General features: G+C 37.9%; 11 protein-coding genes across 11 annotated transcripts, besides 1 other annotated feature; 7 read left to right on the plus strand and 4 right to left on the minus strand.

The window, feature by feature from the left end:
• Positions 1 to 105: 105 nt before the first annotated feature.
• FDP41_008789 (uncharacterized protein) lies at positions 106 to 3539 on the plus strand (the record flags this gene model as incomplete). The annotated part of the gene is made up of 3 exons (XM_044712679.1): positions 106 to 295; positions 458 to 654; positions 765 to 3539. The coding sequence occupies 3 exons, from the start codon at positions 106 to 108 to the stop codon at positions 3537 to 3539; spliced, it is 3162 nt and encodes a 1053-aa protein (XP_044557651.1).
• A 141-nt stretch (positions 3540 to 3680) lies between these two features.
• Positions 3681 to 4367, plus strand: FDP41_008790 (uncharacterized protein; the record flags this gene model as incomplete). Its single annotated transcript, XM_044712681.1, has 1 exon — positions 3681 to 4367. The coding sequence occupies one exon, from the start codon at positions 3681 to 3683 to the stop codon at positions 4365 to 4367; it is 687 nt and encodes a 228-aa protein (XP_044557652.1).
• A 228-nt stretch (positions 4368 to 4595) lies between these two features.
• FDP41_008791 (uncharacterized protein) lies at positions 4596 to 5885 on the plus strand (the record flags this gene model as incomplete). Its single annotated transcript, XM_044712682.1, has 1 exon — positions 4596 to 5885. The coding sequence occupies one exon, from the start codon at positions 4596 to 4598 to the stop codon at positions 5883 to 5885; it is 1290 nt and encodes a 429-aa protein (XP_044557653.1).
• Positions 5886 to 6243: 358 nt separating this feature from the next.
• FDP41_008792 (uncharacterized protein) lies at positions 6244 to 8487 on the plus strand (the record flags this gene model as incomplete). The annotated part of the gene is made up of 4 exons (XM_044712683.1): positions 6244 to 7127; positions 7422 to 7577; positions 7742 to 8091; positions 8246 to 8487. The coding sequence occupies 4 exons, from the start codon at positions 6244 to 6246 to the stop codon at positions 8485 to 8487; spliced, it is 1632 nt and encodes a 543-aa protein (XP_044557654.1).
• Positions 8488 to 8619: 132 nt separating this feature from the next.
• On the plus strand, positions 8620 to 10756 carry FDP41_008793 (uncharacterized protein; the record flags this gene model as incomplete). The annotated part of the gene is made up of 3 exons (XM_044712684.1): positions 8620 to 8695; positions 8848 to 9621; positions 9690 to 10756. 3 exons carry the CDS (start codon positions 8620 to 8622, stop codon positions 10754 to 10756), a joined length of 1917 nt encoding a protein of 638 aa, XP_044557655.1.
• Positions 10757 to 11287: 531 nt separating this feature from the next.
• On the minus strand, positions 11288 to 12316 carry FDP41_008794 (uncharacterized protein; the record flags this gene model as incomplete). The annotated part of the gene is made up of 1 exon (XM_044712685.1): positions 11288 to 12316. One exon carries the CDS (start codon positions 12314 to 12316, stop codon positions 11288 to 11290), a length of 1029 nt encoding a protein of 342 aa, XP_044557656.1.
• Positions 12317 to 12711: 395 nt separating this feature from the next.
• On the plus strand, positions 12712 to 12987 carry FDP41_008795 (uncharacterized protein; the record flags this gene model as incomplete). Its single annotated transcript, XM_044712686.1, has 1 exon — positions 12712 to 12987. One exon carries the CDS (start codon positions 12712 to 12714, stop codon positions 12985 to 12987), a length of 276 nt encoding a protein of 91 aa, XP_044557657.1.
• A 343-nt stretch (positions 12988 to 13330) lies between these two features.
• On the minus strand, positions 13331 to 15791 carry FDP41_008796 (uncharacterized protein; the record flags this gene model as incomplete). The annotated part of the gene is made up of 3 exons (XM_044712687.1): positions 13331 to 13892; positions 14085 to 14950; positions 15117 to 15791. 3 exons carry the CDS (start codon positions 15789 to 15791, stop codon positions 13331 to 13333), a joined length of 2103 nt encoding a protein of 700 aa, XP_044557658.1.
• Positions 15792 to 15886: 95 nt separating this feature from the next.
• On the minus strand, positions 15887 to 17494 carry FDP41_008797 (uncharacterized protein; the record flags this gene model as incomplete). Its single annotated transcript, XM_044712688.1, has 4 exons — positions 15887 to 16131; positions 16185 to 16930; positions 16997 to 17413; positions 17472 to 17494. The coding sequence occupies 4 exons, from the start codon at positions 17492 to 17494 to the stop codon at positions 15887 to 15889; spliced, it is 1431 nt and encodes a 476-aa protein (XP_044557659.1).
• Positions 17495 to 17771: 277 nt separating this feature from the next.
• FDP41_008798 (uncharacterized protein) lies at positions 17772 to 18770 on the plus strand (the record flags this gene model as incomplete). Its single annotated transcript, XM_044712689.1, has 1 exon — positions 17772 to 18770. The coding sequence occupies one exon, from the start codon at positions 17772 to 17774 to the stop codon at positions 18768 to 18770; it is 999 nt and encodes a 332-aa protein (XP_044557660.1).
• Positions 18771 to 19033: 263 nt separating this feature from the next.
• On the minus strand, positions 19034 to 20479 carry FDP41_008799 (uncharacterized protein; the record flags this gene model as incomplete). The annotated part of the gene is made up of 1 exon (XM_044712690.1): positions 19034 to 20479. The coding sequence occupies one exon, from the start codon at positions 20477 to 20479 to the stop codon at positions 19034 to 19036; it is 1446 nt and encodes a 481-aa protein (XP_044557661.1).
• Positions 20480 to 20547: 68 nt separating this feature from the next.
• Positions 20548 to 21675: a sequence feature (Protein overlapping with rRNA (FDP41_008800, KAF0972948.1) was converted to a misc_feature.).
• Between the last annotated feature and the right edge of the window lie 1006 nt (positions 21676 to 22681).

A 22681-nucleotide genomic window follows, 5' to 3' on the forward strand; every position in this document is an offset into this window, starting at 1 on the left:
ATCTCCATCCAATGACAACACTTTCTTTCATGTGAATGAATTCAACAATGAATTTCGAATTTTCACAAAACAAGAACAACAGAAAAATTTTTCAACCAGAAAAAAATGATTCCTTCACAAAGTGGGACATCATCATCCTCTTTTCGTGTTGGCGTTTCCAATGGCAATACGATGAACGCACATTCAACAGCAGGAGCTATGGTAGCAGATTATTATAATCGGACATTGGTGGTTTTGGGAGAAAATGTTTTTGATCCGAATCAAGCATTCGTTGAGGAGTTTGATTTGTTAATTGGTACGTAAGGATCATCATCACCAATCATAACAATTAAATGGGTAATATTATTTCGGTTCATAATGGCTGCTGTAATCAATTTGTAATACAATACACGTATTATTTAATATTTAAAAAATCATATAATTGGTGATGATCGGATTATTATAATAATGAAATTAGAAAGTAAGAAGGCAAAAAAGCAATTGAAGTACTTAAAACCACAATGGAGCGTTACACTTGAAACCATATTAGATCATTGTCGAATGGTGAATGATATATTTCCCGAAGAGGCAGGAATTTGTGTAGCACTCCAACATCACAGTAGCGAAATAGCCATGATGAACGATTGGAGTTGGGAACAACAAAGTTTTCTAGCGGTATGTTTTATGTTATCATGTCCAACCTCATCATGAAACAAATACTCGTTCCTGTCTGACATGATTTAAAAATTATATATATATACACGATACAAATGTAATGACATTAGATTTCAAGCAAACTTGCTACTGAAATTGACCAATTACACGGAACACCATCGGATATTGAAAAAAAGACTTCCCCATATCCATTTCCTACAATTCAACAGCTTGAAAGATTATGTCAAAATATATTTCTACAAATATTTTCTCACACCGATGTCAAAGCAAGAGAGAAGACCCAACACAATGTGAATTCTAGTTTTAAAGTAATTTATGTCACCAAGTGTTCATTGGAACAGCAAGAACATATGGAGCTTAAAACTCAATTAATTGCAAATTTTGCCACAATTTTTGAAAAACAATTTGAAAAATTTAAATCTGAAATTCGACAATTTATGCATCACACTCCGGATACTAGCTCGACCTTCAATGTTATGGAGTACCAACTCAAAATGCAACAATTTAAATTCTTTTCATCTTTCAGTGAGGAAGATCTCGACAAACTTTCATGTACCTTGGATATTATAATGCCCATTCCAAAAATGAAAGATGTTTTTGATCATGTCGATGAAGAGACAACATTTGTTTGTCAGACCTTCGATCAAAATACCTCACAATTCAAAATCAATCCAGCTCCATTTGCATCTGTAAAAATATGGGATATTGAAAGAGACAGCTTTGATCGGATACTACGTGAGAGAATTGCTCAAAAACAGTATGGACTTGTAGTTATTGCTGTACAAGGGATTCCCATGAGAGATGTCTCTGAAGGAACTTCAAACTATGATGTATTCTTGGCATGCAAAGGCATCACTTTTGATATCATTCAGGACGTGAATATTTCCTCAGGTGTTATCAATTTGAAGTGGGTTCGAGCAGATCCAAACAAAAGAACCATTGAACACTTGTACACTACAAAATCTGTACATAGAATTACGCCGATTACTCCCTACACTTTACCGACGATTTGTTTGATGCGACACTTGTCCACTAAAAAGCCCGTGACACTCGTCTATGAATCAGAATACAACAAGACACACAATCACTCACCCACTCATCTCATATTACAACATGGACAGGATGTTTATTTGCATGTTCTACATTTGAACAAGGTATTCCAGCCCTATGTTTCCATCTCTCAAAGTGAAGAAAATACCACAAAGTATCGAGTGAATGAATTTGTGGATGTCATTAATATCCACTTGGTGAGAATTAACGTGAAGCGAGACACTGAGAAGAACTCACGCACTACCGAAGATTCAGAGCATGCCCTCATGAAGCATAATAATTTTATTTACAATACTCCATCCAGCATTGAGAGAAGCACGAGATTCTTCCCACTGACAGCCGATGAGACCTCCATTTTAACATTTGAAAATGCTAAAGAAGTTTATCCAACTCTCTTCTCGAAAATTATAACACCTCTCATGAATTCACTCCTCAGAAAATCTCCTGAAAACTTTACAGAACTCGATAGAAATGATTTGGAAAAGATGCTTACCAAGTTTTACGAGCACTGCAAGATGAATGATGAATTACTATTTCCAGAGCTCAAAAATGATCATACCAAACGTTGGAATGCCTATCGAAAAGTATGGGGCGAATTACGGATGTTGCTATTGTCACTAGGTTTTAAGGAAAGTGGATTAGCTGTGATGGATCGATTGTGGCCTCAATTTTTCTTTGACAAGGCCCAAGGAGACTCTGACACTACCGGACGACGAGCCAAGAGAGTAGTCGAAGTGCAACGAGATCGTTATGGTAATATCATCTTTCCAATTCCATTGGGAGCATTGACAGTATTGTCGCTTGGAAAAGTGGTCTACGATCGACCAACTTTCCACACCGACAAGTACATTTGGCCAGTTGGATACAAGAGCACTCGATACTATACAAGTGTCAAAGACACAAACAAGCGTTGTTTGTACACGTGTGAAATCAAAGACGGAGGAGATGCACCAATTTTTGTGTTGACCTCTGATGACAATCCGAACGAAGTCATTGAGGCACCAAGTGCAACTGCTGCCTGGACTGCCATTGTAAAACAAATTAACAAGATTAAGAGTGAGGAATCTGGAAAGAGAGTTTTCACAAATGTGAGTGGACCCGAATACTTTGGTCTTGCTCACCCAACCATTATGAAGCTCATTTCACAACTGCCCAATGCAGAGAAAATCAATCGACCCAACGCTCCTCATCAACCTGTGAAAGCTGAATCATCAACGAATGAGCTACAGGAGAACAGTGACGATGAGTTTTCATCAGCAGTTAATGCTGGTGGTGGTGGTGGAATTTCAACGCCGACACCTAACGCACCAGGCTCAACCGGCAGTCACACACCAACTCCAACACTTCATCCTTCTCAGTCTCAGACAAGTCTTGCTAATACTTCTGCAGCTGGTGGTGGTGGCACTGGTGGTACGCCACAATTAAGCGATGGAGGTACCAGTGCTCAAGATGCCGCAACTCAATCATCGAGTAATGGCGCTACAGGTCCTGATCTTTCAAAGAAACGTGCTAAACGAAATGAAGCCGTGTTTTATGAGCGTGACATGGTTCGAAATGAAATTCAAAAAGTACCATGGACACCAACCACTAATTTACTTCAATTCTATGAGCAGAGAAATCAAAAGCTTGTTGGAAAGGCTCTAGATGGAGAAAGCGAAGGAGAAAAAGCTCTCTATGCACATTTAAATCTTCACCAGAGTGAGAAATCAAGAGACCAACCTTCCTCTTCCTCTACCTCAGGTAATCAACACGGTCATGCACAAGGTCAATATCATGGCGGTGGTTCTCGACAACGAAAATATGGACAAAAGAGAAAATTTGCACTCTATCAGTAGTGAGAGCATTAACTAAATGTAATTAATTGATTCATCAAATTGCTTGCATGTCATTCATCTCGACGTCGTTTCAAAGTAAATTCAATTCATAATTCGAATGGCAAATAAATTTATTTATCTTTTGATGGAAGTTCAAAAAAAATGCCAACCAAATCCGCAGAGAAAAAGTCCATTCCGAATAAACTTATTGCTGCTGGTCGTCATCATGAAGAAAGTGATGATGATGAAGCACCGGAAATGATACATAGCAAGGCCAAAATGGCTGTTGCAGCACTCGCTGAGCAGGAATTAAAAAAACAAAGTGTTCGGGATAAGAAATTGAAAAAGTTATCTAAAAAATCGGAAAAACGAAAACATTCGGAGGAGCAAGAAGTCCATGACGAAGAGAATGACATTGCCTCCTCCTCATCATCATCATCAGCTAAAAAACAAAAGAAACTATTGGATGCCTCTGTTTTGGATTTTTTAGTTCAACAAGATGAAAAACAAGAAGCATCCACAGAGTCGTCCACAACAAAAACACCACAAATTCAAGCAACCTTAGAAACGGCAGCACCTAAAAAATCACGTTCCAAGAGATTTGTCGATTTGAAATTGGAGGCTACTCTCGCAAAGGAGAAGGTGGATCCATTTACTGTGAAAACTGAGGTGGATCCGGCCGTGTTGAAATTTTTACATTTAGAGTTCTATAAGAAGAATCATCGGAAAGATACGGCAAAATTTGTCGATGCAAAGAGAAGTACCATTGTACCAGCTTCTGACTTTTTTGGAAAACAACGATGGTTGACAGAGCAAGTGTTTCTCAACCCTTACGATTTACAACATTAAAAACAACCTATTATCATTGAAGACCACAAATTTATTTTTTTGTGGAGTTCTCATGGAATTGACCGTTAGGTTCAACGTTGTATGATCATTTGCCTCCCTGTGACATATTTTGCCATGGCTACAACGTTACGGTTGTTAACAAATCACTTCCAACCTTGCTTGTTGCTATCGACGATCAAAATTCACGAATTTTAATTTTTTCAAACAAAAAAATAAGCTTATTGAAGAATGCCTACATTGGTTCCGCTGTGGTCGTTATGTGATCACGGAGAGTTTGAAGTCATACCTTTTAAAGAGGGAGGTTGTTCGGCCTGTAAAGAACAAGGATTAAAAAGATTTAATGCCGTAAAATCAGGAAATTACAAATTTATTACATTCGGCAAGCAAAAGGCTTCATCATCTTCCTCCAATTACCGAGGAGATGTGCTGTGGTGGTACTCTGAAAAGGATCATTCTTCTTCCTCGCAGAAAAAGAAAAAGAAGAACGTTGCTACCTCAATTCCACAAGATGCGAAAGGAACCATTCAAGTATTAGATCAAAATGTAAAACTGATTGATGAGGATCGACTCACGGATATTCTTGAAGTCACGGAAAGACATGAAAAGCCTCACTTTTACTCAACATCTTTGAACGAATTTTGGTCCATGATTTACCACTATGGCTCGATCGAAGAGTGTTTAAAGCATGTGGAGGAAGCTGAGTGGGAAGGAAGTGATGACGACGAGGAGGAAAGGGCCACTCGAGGTGCATTTGCCGATTTATTTAGCTCAATGATGGGCGGTTATGGTATGGGCGACAGTGATGAAGAAGATGAATATTACGACGAAGATGAATACGATGACGATGAATACTTTGAAGATGATGATGATTATGATGAAGATGAAGATGAATATTACGATGAAGAGGATGAAGAGGACGAAGATGAAGAAGAGGATGAAGAGGACGAGGAATTTGATGACTTTGGTTACGACATTAGCAAAATGCATCCCGAAGACAGAGCACACATGAGAAAATTACTCAACCCAAAGACTTACATGCAATCTCCTGAGAGCGATCGACCTTACAATCATCCCGAGTGGCTTAATTTCTTTTACCAAAATTCTGTTCTGAAAAACACAATGGAAAACACGAGCAGAAAATCCAGTACAGCACCCAAGCAAAAACAAAGTAAGAAGGATGCAGAAAAAGAACGTCAACAAGCTGAAAAGGAGTTATTCGATCTACTTGAGAAGGAGGAAAGGGAAAAGAAGCAGAAACAAAAGCAGCAACAACAACAACAACCTTCAAAGAAGAGTAAGAAGAAGAGTCAACAACCACAACAGCAGCAACAAGCTCAGAAACAAAATCAAAAACAACAACCTCAGCAACCACAACAACAACAGCCAAAAACGTCACCTCAAAAGGAGCAAAAACAACCTCAACAACAACAAAAACCTCAGGCCACCACTCAACAACAACAACCCAACAATAAGAATGGTCAACAAGGATCATCAAAAAAGAAGAAGAAAAAGCATTAAATATTTGTAGTAGTAATCTACTAGTTTATTTCAAAAGAAAGTCCTTTCAAATTGACAAGATTGAGGTGTCCCACAAAAATAAAAAAAATTAGAGTGTTCGGAAATCACACACTCCAATCAACAGAACAATCAACCAGCTCACCCCGATTTGTGGAAATTTCAGCTAACAACAACAATCGCTTCGGAGCAGCTGTAGTAATATTAATAATAATAATACTATTATTTTAATCGTGTTGTTGGTAAATTGTGAAACATTCAACAGCAGCTTCAACAACGAGAATATTTCATCATAAAGTAACATTGAACCCTCTGTGCTCAGTCATACCAGCACAACAAACAACAGCCATTCATCATCAAAATGGGACAACCCCAAAGCAATGGACAAAACGCTACTCTCCTCACATGTGGCCACAACCACGGAGGTCAATGTATCACCGATGACTTTGTCGATGTCTTTCAACTGCACAAAGTCAAACTACCCTTTCCAGATTGGGTCGAGACTGGCAATGCTCTCACCCGAACCAAAGTTAAGAAAGCCATTCGTATCAAGAAAGTCAGCTGTGGAGCCTCTCATCTTCTTCTCCTCACGAACCGACTCAATGAAGTCTTTGTGGTCGGAAAGAACACTGAATTTCAACTCGGACTCTCCCACAACAAACCAGTGAAGGATTTAACTAAACTTGATACGAATCGCTTTTTGCAACGCGGAGAGAAGATTTATGATTTGTATGGAGGAACTCTAGTTTCATATTTGATTGCTAGAAAAATCAATAATAGTAATGATCATCCTCATTCAGGCTCAGGTTCTTCATCTTCTTTGAGTAATGTATCATCATCCTCGGGTTCCACGATGAATGATTGTGGGGATTCCATCTATTTGTGCGGCACTCCACCTTTACAGAATTTATATGCTCATGCCTCTCATGTGAGTGTCGTCGGTAGTGGAGATGGCAGTCCGGGACTTGTTGGTGCTGGCAGTACGAGTAGCCTCAGTAGTAGTGGTGGTGCTGGTTCTGCGAGTGTTGGTGGTGCTGGTGCTACTATGACAGGCTCATCTAATTTAGCCTCTTCATCGGCTCAGCCCATTACCAATTTTACTTTTACTCGTTGGACACCCGAAGAAGGATGGAAACGGAATTTCAAAGTGAAATGTTTTGATTGTTCCAAAGTCGGAGATGATCATTGTATTGTGGTGAATCAATTTAATCAAATTTTTGGAAGAGGATCGAATGCTTATCATCAGTATGTGATTTTTATTTTGAATACAATGTGGTTATCTAATAAGAGGTATTTGAATTTATGAATTAATCTTTGCTTGATGTGGATGAAAACTTGTAATTATGATATAATCCTTGATTTTTGGAATTTATTGTTAATTATTTAATTTTTAAACATTGGATTTATGAATGCATGATTTTCAAAATTGATATTATTGAAATTTAATTTCATTATTTTGGATTTATTATTTGAATAATTGACGATTCAATTTAAATGAATGTGGCATTGTAAATTGCACTATTTGTTCACATCATTTAGATATGGACGAAATTTGGAGGGTCAGAGTTTTGCCAAGCTTACAGAAATTAAATTGAGAGGATACGAACATCAGCCACCCAATGTGAAACTTGTTGCTTGTGGAGGGTATCACAGCGTCATTGTTTTGCATAATAATGAATATTTTTGCTCTGGACTGTAAGTATGCACGTTAGAAATGTGTGATCTTTTCTAATGTTGACGTTCTATGTGAAAAAATTATGTACCTGATGTGGTGATGAAATTATGAAATACATTTCAATTGTGATGATGAACATTTTTTGCTGAATTTCATCGTAATTTATTCTCTAAAATATTTTAAGAAATTGCCACGGTCAACTAGGATATGATGTAGACTCAACAATTTTCGATTTTGCACAACCAAAGGACCTTCCTTTTGCAGGTCGAGAAATTACCAATGTTGCCCTTGGATTGTATCATACAGTAGTGGTCGTTGATCATTGCGACATTTTTGTGTGTGGTGATGGAAGATATGGCCAATTAGGAAACGGTGAAAACAAATCAGTCAATTCAACCTTTATACGTCTGAAACTTGAGGCAATTTCTCCAGTCACTGGAAACTTTATCAAACATATTAATACCTTTGTGACGGGCTTGTCATGTGGACTGACACATACAGTGATAATAACGAGTGACCGAAAGGTGTGGAGATGTATGTATTCTATTGAGATGTTTTAATTTTGGTTTCTAATTTTGATTATTTAACCAATACTATTATATGATGAATATTGGATCGACAAAATATTATTGGTTTGAATTTCATGACGAATTATGACCTGTTTCAATGTTTCCATCATCATACACAGGTGGAGGAAATGATTTTGGACAAATTTTTCTTCCCAATGATCTCCAAACATGCAGTTTTCGTGTCGTTTTTGAACCTCGATGTGAAATCAATCAAGTCTCTTGTGGAGGAAAATTCACAGCCCTCTATCTTCAAAAGAAGGTCAATTTTTATGAATACAACATTGAGAGACACATGAACATTTTCCAAGACAAGCAAAATATGGCAGAATACTATGACCTGAGTATTCAATGTTTGAAATAATATCATTGATCCCTAATCTGAAAAGTTTATATAAAACTATATATAAAATTGAAATGCACAACCGGAAAATTTCCATGATCCACTGTGAATGCAAGTTCATTCCAGCTCAACTCAAGGAAGAATTAAAAAAAAATGTTTTTGCTGACCATTGCGGCTCTCGGAGTGGTCGCATTCTTGGGTTATCATGCCTATGACACGTTTGTAGGAAGTAAGTTAGTTAATAGGAATTATTTTGTAATCATCAAGGCGTTCAAATATTGTTCATGATTGGTCTTTTGATCCCTACCATTATAACAACCACAACAACTAATTCAAAATGATCATGGTGATGATGGTGTTGATTCTCATCTATACCCACAGGAAAAAGAACCAATATTAAAGATCTTCTTCAAAACCGTAAATATGAAATCCGTAGCGTGGAAGCTCCCAAGCTCACAGGAGCTCTTTTTTGGTTTTTCGTTACCCTGATGGAGTATTCTCCATTGGGTGATTTGGTCGTTCCATTTATTATGAAATCCTCCAATTTCTCTCTCTTAGATGAATTGAGTGTTTATAATGCTCCAAAATTATATCCCATTCCCGAAAGGAATGAACAAGAACAATTGAAGGATTGGAAACATGCTCAAGATCATGACGGAATGTCCATTCAAGAAATTCAAAAGAAGGAAATTGAACGTATTCTCAATGAGTATTATGATCAATGTTCCGATGAACAATCTTCCTCTCCTTCTGTTTGGAAGAGTTTGACTCGATTTCATAGACTTTACAAGGAGAAGAAAACCACTCCGTTAAAAGTGGCTCAAAATATTTTGGATGCAATCAAGAAGGGAGATTCTCTGAATCCACCCTTGTGTGCTGTCATTAAATATGATGCTGATTTGTTGTTGAAGCAAGCAAAGGAATCGACAGAGAGATATGAAGCAGGAAAGGAAATTTCTGTGTTTGATGGAGTTCCTGTCACAATCAAGGATGAATTGGATCTTGCTGGATTTACTTCAAGTAAGGGTATGAAAGTGACTGAATATTCTGATCATGTCATCACATTGGAGGAGGAAAATAATATTTGTAAATCATTGCGTGCTTTGGGTGCTATTTTTGTTGGCAAGGCAAACCAAAATGAGATTGGAATTTGTCGTAAGTAGAACAAGTTTGTGTTCGAGTGTTCTAAATTTTTATTGACCACACATGATTCCCCACAATAGCTCGTGGTATGAATTTAAACTTTGGAAGTGCAAGAAATCCATTCAACATGAAATGTGACACTGGAGGCAGCAGCTCTGGAGGAGGAGCATGCGTTGCCTCTGGTCTAGTTCCATTATCGATTGGAACAGATGGAGGCGGTTCAGTTCGAGTTCCTGCCTCTTTTTGTGGCCTCTACGGTTTGAAACCTACTCATTTCAGAGTCTCAAATCATCAACACAGTGCTCCAGTTGCTTTTTCAACATGTGTTGCTGGCCCTTTGACTTCATCTGCAATTGATTTAACTTTATCATTTGCTGCTATTGCAGGTAGAAGAGAAAATGATGCATTTTCATGGTCACAACCTCGAGACTTGAGATTGAGTGAAATTCGATTGGCCGATAAGAACTTTTATTCCCTCGAGGGACAAAAAATTGGTATTGACAATGCATATTTTAATGACGTCAAAGATCAAAGAATTGTGAAATTGTGTAGAGATTTTATTGAAAATGTGTTTTGCAAAGTGTATGGAGCCAAAGTCGATGACTCTATTTTCACACCACTTCTCGAACCCAGCAGAGTTTCACATTTGGTTTGCATTGCCTCTGAAATGAGAAATGGAATGAAGGACTATGGATACTTTGAGTATAGCAAGAGATCGTTGCTATGTCCTGAAACTAGAATGAGTTTACTTTCTCAAAAGTACATTTCATCCTCACAATTAATAACAGCTCAAAGAATCCGTTCTCATCAAATGGAAGAATTCGAAAAGATTTTCCAAAATGTGAATGTTTATGCAACTCCAACAATTGCAGGAGTGACACCAGAATTTGTTAACGAGCAAGTCATGAAGGGAGGATATGGCGTGAGTGACTATGATGTCTTGTCACAAATTATGAAATTTATTTTTATTTCCAACTTTTGTGGATTCCCTTCAATCACAATTCCTATTGGCTTTATTGATGGAAAACCAGTTGGATTGCAATTAATGTCCAAACATTGGGATGAAGTCACTCTATTGAAGTATGCCCTTTTGGCTGAGAAATATACTGAAAAGAAGAATCCAGAGATGTTGTTTGAGATTTTGTAATATTCAAAACCTTAATTTATTTGTAAACCACACATGCATTTCGCTGCGTATTTATATCTTTTAAAACAGTTGTTAGTTCCTCGACCCGACCAGAAATGAACCATGTGAATCAAGGAAAACACTTTTAAATTGTTTGATTCCTTTTTTCATTCAACACTAGCTGTTCATTATTTCTTCTTCTTGGATCTTCCTCTAGAAGAGTGATGATAGGCTGGATGGTTGGGATTCATTTGATTGGATCTGTTCTCATTGGAAGGGGTTGAGCCTGATCTGGAAGAAGTGAAAGCCCTATTGTTTGGATTAAGCTGATTCCCTCTGTTATTATTCATTTTGTTGTGAATTATTATCATGACATAAAAAGAGGAAGATCAAAAAAAGAGTTTCACCTTTTAATGATGTTGCCAACTACAAGATCAATGTAATTGTTTCACTCAAAATCAACACATTAGTTGGAAAGCAATTCATTCACTTCACTGTGTATTGTTTGGTTGTATTCAAATTACCTTTGGCTGCTTATGGATGCTGAACATTTTAGTCACCTTTCAACAGATTCACAATTTCTTCTGTAATTCCCATGTTCAACAATGAATCAATCCACAACCAATTTCCTTGAGGATTACATTCCAAAAACACCACATTTCCATTGTGAGGATCCTCAATCAAATCATAGGCTCCAAAATGCAATCCAGAACGATCATGATATTCCAGTAAACATTGTCTAGTTTTCGAGTCCAAAGCATTCTCTTCAATTTTAGTAAATCGTTCGGATTCGTGTTGATAGGCTCTCCAATCGACGCCTCCTCCTTCTTCCTCTTTCTTGATCTCAATTCCTGCAATGAACATTTTCGCTTGCTTTCCTTTTCCAACAATGGTAATTCTAAAATCGCGTCTTCTCTCAATTTTGTGTTGAAAAATCATGGGACTCAATGAGAGCTCTTTTTCTGAGAGTTGATTGTACGAAATGGGAATTGTGAACATGCTGTTGCAAGGAGGGGCCACACAGAGACTCAAAGTTTTCATAATCATTCCATATCGAGGAGAAGAAGAATGAAAAGAAGGCATTTCAAAGGATTTCAAACTTTCTTTTCGATTCGTAATGCATGTCCATTCAGGAATTTTCAATCCACACTCGTGAGCTAATTTCAATTGAAAAGGTTTGTTTCCATTCAAGTTCAAAGTTCCAAATGCATCGATCCATTGAGGTCCATTGCCATCCTGATGATGTGGAAAAATGTTCTCTAAGGAGGACATGACTTGTTTCCAACTTGCTTTTGAAAAATCACTTGCCAATTTTTCCATTGGATGTTTCCATTCAATCATGGTTCCAAATTTCATTCGATTCCAAACACGATCGAACTCTTGAAAATTGTAATAATCGGTTTGATGGTCCATGGTATGAGATATTTCACAATGAAATTCGGATCCTTGAAATGAAAGAGAAATTTCAGGATTGTCGTTGGGTGAAAAGTGAATCACTTGACAGCCCTGTTTTTGTAATTTGGTGCCAATCGTCTCGGTGTGAATTTCCTTATCGCCAAGAATCAAAATGTTACTTGTCATGACACTTTTATAATGGTTTTTTTGTATGGAATGGATCATTTTGTGTGATCATTGTATAGGTCCTTTTATTGTGTGTGGAAATGAACAGCAAAAGGAGGCGTTTGTTTACCTTTCGATTCAAAACGTGTTTGATCTTTCTGAAAAGTCTGTTGTGCACTTAAAAACGTGATCGAAATTGATTTCATTCGAAAACAGGTTGCCCCTTAAAAAACGTGAACGTGCTTCATCCACCAAAAGGAACTCCATATTTGGTCCTTAATTTAAACTTGATGAAACCCTTAATCTAAAAAAAACAATTCGATCACACAGTATTCTCAGCCTTTCTCGCAGCACCCATTTGTTTATAAATTAAATCAAGATCCATCTGTGTGTGTGTCCTTTCACAATTACAAAAAATGTCTCTTCCAAACACCACTGTTGTTGTTGTTGTTGATCCAATTCATCTTGCTCCACCCGTTGGTCATCTCAAACCTTTCCACCAACAAATTGAACAACAAATTGAACAACAAATTGAACAACAAATTGAACAACAAGAGGATATTCACATGTCATTGCCTTTGGCTTTCAAGTTTTTGAGTCCTACAACAGCCTCTAACACCGCCTCTGGAGGTACGACTTGGCGTTTTCACTTGCAACAAACGTATGGTGAGAATTTTGATAGTGATCAATGAAAAAGGTTTTCGCAACTCACACATGGAGTTCAGGTAGTCCTTGTTGTGTATTATTATGATCAGGTCAAGAATGGATTACATTTCTCTTGAAAAGTCAATAAAACCTCTCATTTAGATAAGAAAATGCTTTAATCGAAAATTTTCTAAACAATAGATTTGAGTGCAACGCAACAAAGAAAATAAGGAACTGCAGTGAGAAATGATGTCGTTTTCTCTCGTTTAGAAGCCAAATTGGTGTCAAATTCAGGCAGAATCCCAAACATAAAGCTTAATTCCTTTAGAAAGCCATAAACAATGGAAAATAAGTTCATAAAATTGGAATGTTGATTAGAATCAACTATCATTACATTAACTCTTGTGTGAATTGTATGTTACTGGCTGCAATTGTGGCAGTTGTTGAAAAGGTGTTTGGAATGAGTTCCACAAGAGAACATAGTAAATCAAAAACGATGGTTGTCTCTGGGGTGGTTAAGACTTTGTAAAGCGCATTTCGAAGCTGTTCTTGTTGGTGATCAATTGCTACATCGATGGACGGATGTGGAATTACTGGGCTCGAAGCATCTTGATGATGTTGAATGACTTGCTTCTCGAGAATGAACTTAATTTGTGGATGACTCTTAATAGGTTCTAACATTAATTTTTGAACTAAATCCAATACGCGTTGTTCCTTTTCGTCAATCAATCGATCATTCTTGACAAGCTCTCCCTTCTCGTACGTTTGTAAAAATTTTCTTCCTTCTCCATCTGTGTAGTGCAATTCGCCATGTAATTGGCCATCCAGCCATTCACCCTCAAGAATTTCTCTTCGATTAGAATCAATGAACAAGATAAATTTGCCTTTTCCATCAAATTTACCACTCTTCCAGTATCCTTCATAGGTATATCCTTCAGAGGTAAATGTACCACTGTGTGTTGTGAGAATTACAGTTTCGAATTGGCAGTAATTGGTAGTACACAGGAGCGGCACGAAATGCACACGATTCATACATTGGTCGATGGTTGTAAATCATGCAAAAGTATTTGTTGACATTCGAGAAGAATTCAATATTGTTCATCGTCAACGATCATGATGAGAAAGCTCCATAATAATTACTTACTATCCACTACTGAAATCTTGTTTCCACTCTCCCTCATAAACGTCACCATTGGCATACGATTGTTTACCAAATCCATGGCGTTTATCTTGCAACCATTCACCCTCATAATGGCTTTGATTGGATGCAAATTTAATTTTACCCTTTCCTTCTCTCAATCCATTCACAAAATGTCCATCATAATGATCTCCAGATGCATACTTGTATGTACCTCGTCCTGTAATGGTATCATTTGAAAATTCACCTTCATATTTGGAGCCATCGGCCCAGACCATTTTACCATGGCCTTCTTTCTTGTCATCTATAAAATTGCCCTCAAATACGGAGCCGTCATGAAACATGAGAATTCCATAGCCATGTTTTTCTCCTTTTGAATTAGTTTCTCCCTTGTAGAAAGGTTGACCTTCTTGCAAAATTTCTGGTGTTTGATCACCTCCACAAGCAGATACGTCTAAATGCATGGAACTTGCAGATGGCGTTCGTTGTAATGCAATGCTAGGTACAGTTGAAGTAGATGTAGTGTTGACGGAATTATTTGAAGATGAGCTTCTTGGACTTGTTAAGGGTGAAGTAACTGCCTGTAAAGCAGCAGTCGTTGTTGTGGCATCTGTAGTGCTGGATAAAATCTCTGACACGAGAGAGGATGTATCAAGAGTGCTACTGTCACTATCAGATGGCTCTGTGGTGAGTCGGGTGCGTGGTGTTGCTTGTTCTTGCTCACCAAATATTTCTGGTGCGAATACAATCAAGGATTTTATGACATTGGTGGCATTGGAAATGTCACGAATGGTCAACATGGGATCTTGATCTTTCAAATAAAGTACATTGGGTTGGAAAACGATGGCAATATTTTCTGGACTCATCAAATTCTGTGGAGGGGGAAATGAGAGTGTGTTGTGAAAATTGGATTGACCAAAATAATTAAAAAAAACAATTATGGAACAATCATGACGACGTGATCATGAAATGAGGAAATTGTTTGTATAATTATAACATTACCCAAAGTCTTCATTGACGGATTGGTCTGTGACTTACCTGTGATTGAAATTTTGTGATCTTATTCAAAAAGAGACACAATCGTTTCAAAAGACAATAATTTGCGATTGGCAGAAGAGAAACCACTTGTTGCAATAATCTAATTTTTCTATTGTTTTCTGCTTCTTCAATTTCAGTAGCAGACAAGTTGGCAGTTTCACCAGCATCAGAACATCGAGGAGATGTCATCTTTGAGGTTGCCAAAAAGCTTTCGTACAATTTGTTGGTAAGAAGAGGTTCGTTGAGCTTTCTCAAATAAACCTTGATAAGAGAAGCTGCCAAGTGTATGTCATGATACTCTTCAAAGTTTACAGTTGCGTTTTTGGCTCCACCAGCTCTGAACTTTTCATCAATTTCTTGCATCACTTTATCTTCCCTGCTTTTTGACGTGGAGTGACGGAAAATGCCAACAGTCTCCAATCCGTGTCTCTCTAAATAATCCATCGCACTGAATAGAAATTCAGGTATTTCTTCTGGATCTGAAGGAAAGTGACCCCAAACTGTTGATGCTTGAGCAATTTTTTGTTTGTCATGTTCTTTAATCATTTGTTGTAGTGTGTCGAACATGCCTGTTTTTCGATTCTTCTCGGTGAGTGAAGCAGTGGAGTCGGTTTTGAATAGAGCAACTGAAGCCCGACCTGGCTCCAGTTTTATTTTCGAGAAGAGACGTTTCATGGGTTGTCACTCTCTAGGTGGGGTTGCTTTAGAAAGGATGGAAAGAATCTTGAGAGTGAATTTTTTTTGAAAAGTGAAAATAACTATTTGGTAAATCACATTTCAAAAGGCTCGTGTTGGACGCACCTGTCGTCAACTTCAAAACAAAATGCGGAGCGAAGAAATAGACCATACTGCAAATATTGACTTTGAGAGGAAAGTTGTTGTTGTCCGCTGGGGTTAGCACTGTTTGTTGGCAACTTCGAAAGATGTTTTCGAAGAATATCCATCACTTTCATTAATAATTCAATTCTTTGCTTGTTTCTTGGTGTTGTCGCTAGTACTTTGATTATGGCAAAGACTTTTCGGATTTGGAATTGTTGAGTGAATTTGACAATAATTATCCAAACTTACCATCGTGAAGTAGTTTTTGCGAGAAAACAATGTTGCATTCTAACACGTTCAGCATTGCGTCTATTGTATTGCTCAACACATTTTGAAATGCTTGTCGTGATGCAGACTCGAGGGTTGTGGCTTCCTGTTTTTGTTTCTTCTTTCTTGGTTTTTCAGAATGAGTGGTAATCTGAGGTGTGGTGGATGATTCCATGACTCCAAATGAACGCATTTCCTCTTCAGAGCAAGTGGCTATATTGTGAATAATCGTCAAAAAGACCTTCTTTTTCATTCCGTCAACTGTCTCAATCAGGGAGTGATGACTAAGGTTCGCCAAGGAAAGAGGCTCAAAGAATGCTTGAATAGCTTGCTCCAAATTTCTTCTCAAGCTCTCCTGGAATGTCACTTGAGGAGTGATATTTCGATGAAGGCTTTCAAAGAGAAGTTCAAGTTTGATTTGTGAGTCTTTGCTTTCGAAAGAAATTTTTTTGAGGATACGACATCTTCGTCTCACATTTTCAGAAATGGATCCAATCTGCAATGATGGCGAATTCTTTTTGTCACACTCGAACAATGGATCAACCAAATAACTCAACATCATCTCCTTCTGGGTGTCTGGTTTGATAAAGAGTTGGGATAGGTTTCTTGCCAACTCCTCAAACGACTGAGGTTGCAGCATCAACAGGTCATAATTCTGCAATCGAAACATCAACGCCATCATGTAGAATTGAGAAAATAGTGCAAAAAGTTCAGGATCGTTATCAAGGCTAGTGTAGTACGACAATGGATATTGAAAGGGAAATCTTCATCATTATTTCCAGGTTTTGACTTACCTTAGTGGACCATTAGAAACAATCTTTGAGAGAAATTGTTCTAATTTCAACAAAAGCTCTCTCACCGAGTGTTGGTAATGATGAGAAATACATTGAAAAACAAGTCCCCTCTCATCGTAGATGCATGATAAGGCTTCTGAGAGCAACCAAGGTAAACTCCGTGCCGATTCCTCGTTTAAATCCTTGGATGCCCATTCTTGCATTCCTTTTAGAATGACGATTAAACCTTTCTTGATACGATCCTCCTTTGTTTTCAAGAGTTCAACCCAACGTGGAAGGGAGTCCTCATTGGAAACATTGATAGAGGCAGTTTTGTTCTTCAATTCAAGTTCATCCTTAAACCATTGAATCCACTCTTGTAATTGAGAGATTAATGTGGTGGAAGGTGCACTAAGGTTACTTGGATGATGACTGGATCTATTTAAGATCATTGTAGGATCCAACTCCAATATTGAAAAGAAAGAAGGCTTCTTACCTGGTCCGCAACTTGGTGTCCATTTTGTTTGTTTTCAAATTTTTTTCAAATATTTTTTTTTTTGAAATTGTAAAGAATGTTTTCAGCAAACAAAAAGAACTTTAAAAGTGTGTTGAATGATAAGCATGTCCTTTTAATCGTGGTAAAAACATTCAGGACATGGTGCTAAGTTTGTTTTCCACTACTTTCAAACAACACATCGATGGGGTAAACTGTTCTTGAAGAAATTTTGAAGCAATCATCATTTTGATTGAAAAAATTATCGGAACACTTCGTATCTCCTTTTGCCATCTGATCATCATGAGCGAAGAAGTCCAACAAGAACAAACACAACAACAATACTCATCACTAACATTGAAAAATGATCAACAAAATGAGAGCAACACACAAAAATCCCCCTATCCCGATAAACATTCGTCCGATACAATTTCTCTCAATGATTTCTATTCATCGTTGGGCTATTCGGAACATACTCTAAATGAGAAACAAAAACAAATTTATAGCTTTATGGAAAGAATGAATTATTGTCATCAGCAAGCAGTAAAAATTGCCGGAGATGCAAAATTGGGCCAAGTCAATGTGATTGAGAAATTGTGTTCGGTGAATTTATTGAAAGGCTCTCAATGTTTGCAAAAATATGTTTCGTTCAATGCAGAGGAAAGTCCAACGAGGTTAAATTCATCCAAAGCTGAATATGCACAATTTTATTATAATTTAATGCATTGCCAAGAAAGTGATCCAGAAACCAAAAGTAAATATCATCAATTTATGGCGGATAGAGAAGCATTTTCTGGACTTGACACCAATCCGTTGAAGGAAGTTTTATCTGACGTTTACAATAATTTAACATTGAAAAATATGGCTGCATTGAAGGAGGTCTTCTCAAAAGTCGATCCCAACAGTGAAGATCGAGCTCTTCGACTGAATGACGAAATTAGAAAGCGATTTGCTCAGCCTCAATATGACAATTTAAGAAAGTGTGCCAAAGAGAGATACTTTAAAAGTACCAATGAAAATGCTACAGATTTTGGACTGAGGGAAAATAATGTGAATGAGCTAGCTCACAAATGTTTTGTGCCTTACATGGAGTATTTCACTCGGATGGGTTCTATTCTTTGCAGAAGACAAATCCAAAATTGTTTGGGCTTTGGTGGGAAAAATGACATGAAGAATGAGCCAGAAGATATACAAGCGGGTACAACTGTCTTTTATCTACATTCATGCATGAATGAACAAGCAGTCGTGAGTGAGTGTTTGAGATATCCTGAAAAGTATTTCATTCAAAGCCTGGATGAATAAACAACACACTACGTTACGACGCAGACCCTACTTGCTCGACAACTGACTACTGATCATGTTTATAAATCTTCACACAACCGTAATCAAGTTGTTTGAACTAAGGCTCTTTATTTGGGAGCTCATAAACTATTATTTGTATGCATACCATGTGACATAAGCCTTCTCTCCGAATGCCTTCACCTTAACCTCGTGCTTGAAAGTTAAAGAAGATACTTTCACATCATCTTCAATATTACCTCCACATCGCTGTTCCTAAAGTCAAACTATTTCGTTTGGCTTGAATTGAGCAACACTTTACAAAACAAAACACCACCCAAGAAAGAAGCCACGCACAAGCCCAACGTTGAGAGCTGTTGCAGTTGTTCTTGTTTTCGTCGATCCACAACATATTGCAAAATATCCAAATAATCCCACAGGTGATCCAATTTTTGAACTTGTTGTGTTGTCACTCGCACGACCACCTCTTCCAAATTATTGGTATCTCCATACAAAATAGAAGCATCAGTCCTCCAATTGAAGAGACATGCAGAACTATGGTAATCGTATGGATTCAACTCAATCAAAAAAACCTTACAAAATGAGGAGGTTGTTAAACCATAAGGAGATTGATCGTCAATGTCATTATTGACGGCTCTTTCACCACTCAGCAATACCATCACATCAAATACATAGGATTCGAATTGAGTTTCCAGACGTCGACTCAATTCTTTTTCAAAAAACTCTTTCACAGCATGAATATATTCCTCTTTGTGCTCACACACATGTGGATGGAAAACGTGTTGATCGTACTGAGAAATGGCAACCAGTTTCTTCTTGTGTACAAAACATCGAAACTCATTTCGCAAATTCACATCGTCACGCCATTCGCGAAGTGCAATATAGGTGTAATTGAGTAAGGAATCTTTGTGATGGTAGTAATTGGTTAAAATCCATTCGAAGCCTCTTCGAATTCTCTGGCTCATCAAAATTAAATTCACACCATACATGATGTCGTCTGAGCTCACTTTCAATAATTGTGAAAATTCTTCTCGTAAAATTTTAAACAATTCGTTTTGAATATTAAAAAAGCGAGCAGGAATGTCACGAACACGATCTTTCGAATATTTTCGATACTCGTTTTGGAGTACCATGTATTCCTCAATCAATGCATGATGTTTCACCAGTTTTTGATATAAATGCTCTTGATTTCGTTTCATCTTTCGATGTTCCGCACTATCTTTAGGTGAGTTTCCACTCAATCTTAAAAATACTGCTTTTCGAGGAGGTTTCTTTTTTGATGATTTGTTCAAATTATTATTCGGTAAATTTTGGTCGTCATGCAGTGGTTGCGATAACTCATCACCGGCATAAAAATATTTCTCTATTTCTTCAATAATATACCGAATCACAGGTTCGGAATCTTGAAATAAATCTTGCAAATCATTGAATGAAGTTGCTCCCGATTGTGTGCTAATTCTTCGCTTGTATTCTTTCATTCGGGCTTGGTCTTGCATTAATTTATAAAGAAGGCAAATTTGCTCTAAGGAGAGAAGAATGAAATGTGTCGGAAATGTTAATAGAGCGTTTGTTTTGTTGTTACTTTCATCGATATTATCAAGGGGAGATGTCATGACCAAAGGATACCATCGATCTAGATCAAAAGATTTCCAGAAATGAATTTCTTGATTGGAACGAATTTCACTTTCCACGCCGAACGGTGATGACGACATTTTTTCTGTGTTAAATAACAAGCAGAATTTTCCTTGTCGCAATTTCACAAAAAACCGAGATGTTGCCATTACAGATAGCTATCAGCCTGCTCATTAGAGAGTAACTTTTCAAAATTTTCTTCGAGTCCTTCGATACTTGATCCTTCCCCAATCACTTTAACCACTTTTGGAGGTGAGCGAGAATTCTTTTCAACACTACTCTCTGAAATGACTCGATGCATGACACCATCCATAAAGTGTTTGGCTTCTTGTTGAGTTTTTTCTTGCTCCTTTGTGGCATTCCTCCATTTTGAAAATGGTTGATTCATCCACACATGATACAATCCCAAAGATGCCATTCCAAGCCATAATTCCCATTCTGCAATGGCTCTTGGTAATCGGTAATACAGCAATGAAATGATATATCTAATCTTTTCCAAATAATACATCCAGTTGTGTGGCGTCTGAGTGAATTCATCATGAAAACTCGCATTCAATAATGATAAATCCTCTCCATTCGCAGAAGAAGAGAACACTCTTGGCAATCCAGCTTCTCTTCCAAACAATGATTGAGTTCTGTACTGTACAAAACCATATCCTGGCAGTGTTGATGAGTTCTTCTTCTTCTTCGTTGTCAAAACTTCATCTGTGTAGGAAGGACTAAATTTCCATTGAGGATGAAATTTCAAAGTATCATCACGAGACGAGGATGCTGCACGCAACATGTATTGATAATAAGAGGCTGTATCATTGAGATAAGGCTCTGTACTGGATCGCCATTTTGAATCAATTACTTGTTGAGAGGATGAGTTTAGGTTCATGGAATTTTGATTTCTTGTTGATAATGATGATGATTGAGGTAATAACGCCATCCATTCATTGAAATATTGAGAAGGCTTTTTTCTAAAGGAAATTAATTCATCAAGTCCATTCTTCTTCTTTCTATATTTATAAATGAACACTGTCATGATGATGAAGGATAACCCCGACACTACTACAATGACAATAGTTATTAATTTTGAATTCCATTTTCTTCGTGTTTGTTCTCGGACGACCGGTGGTGGATGATTTGTTTTTTCAGCACTAGGATTCTCGGACGTGAGAAATAATTCATGATTATCCAAGGATGACAATTCCGATGATTGTTGCTGTCCCAATGGTGGTGATGAGCATTCGAGAAAAGTCTTTCTCCACCATTTAACAGCCGTGTTGAACATTTTTTCTTTAAATTTTTGAAATTCTCTTATTTGAGAGTATTTCTTTCATCTTGAAATCAACCCTGAAGATGAACTATGCCCGGACTGGTTGAAGTCAGGAGAAATCCTGATGGAGGACCTCCCGCGGTGCTGACGTGCAAATCGCTCGTCCGAGCTGGGTATAGGAGCGAAAGACTCATCGAATCGCCTAGTAGCTGGTTCCTGCCGAAATTTCCCTCAGGATAGCGGAGATCTTCAAATAGTTTTGCCAGGTAAAGCTAATGATTAGAGATCTTGGAGGTTGATAGCCTTCAATCTATTCTCAAACTTTAAATGGGCAATATCCAGAACTTACTTAACGGAAGTGCTGGTTTAATAAGGATCTCTAGTGGGCCGTGGTTTGGTAAGCAGATCAGGTAAAGCGGGTTCAACCGTAAACAATAAGGAAAGGCGTCCAATACCGGTTTAATACCCACTAAAGGGTGTTAATTCATGAAGACAGCGGGACGGTGGCCATGGAAGTCGGTATCCGCTAAGGAGTGTGTAACAACTCACCCGCCGAATGAATTAGCCCCGAAAATGGATGACGGCTAAGCCGGTAGCCGATCCTTAGTCTCTCTTCTAGATTTCTTGAAGAGAGGGTAGGCAGGCGTGATGGTTGCTGCGAAGCTCTTGGGTGACTGGGAGTGGAGCGGCCATCAGTGCAGATCTTGGTAGTAGTAGCAACCATTCTTACGAGCTTCAATCCCCATAGGCAACTATGGGTTTAAAAGCTTTGAAGGTCGTAGCGGACCAGGTTTCCCTACCTCTGGCGCTCATGTAGGGGTTAGTCGGTCCTAACTTGGTGGTTAACACTAGGAATAGTCCTAAAGTAGGAATTACCAAGGAAAGGGAATCAGGTTAATATTCCTGAACCTAAGTCATGGAGGATACTTTCGGGTATCAAGTCTAACGCGGCGACGCGGAGTGTGGATTAGAGCCATGTGCGTGGAGCTCCGGTAGGGTTATCTCTTCTCCTTAATAGCCA

The sequence above is a fragment of the Naegleria fowleri genome, assembly GCF_008403515.1.
Source record: "Naegleria fowleri strain ATCC 30894 chromosome Unknown tig64, whole genome shotgun sequence".
Lineage (NCBI taxonomy): Eukaryota > Heterolobosea > Eutetramitea > Acrasida > Naegleriidae > Naegleria > Naegleria fowleri.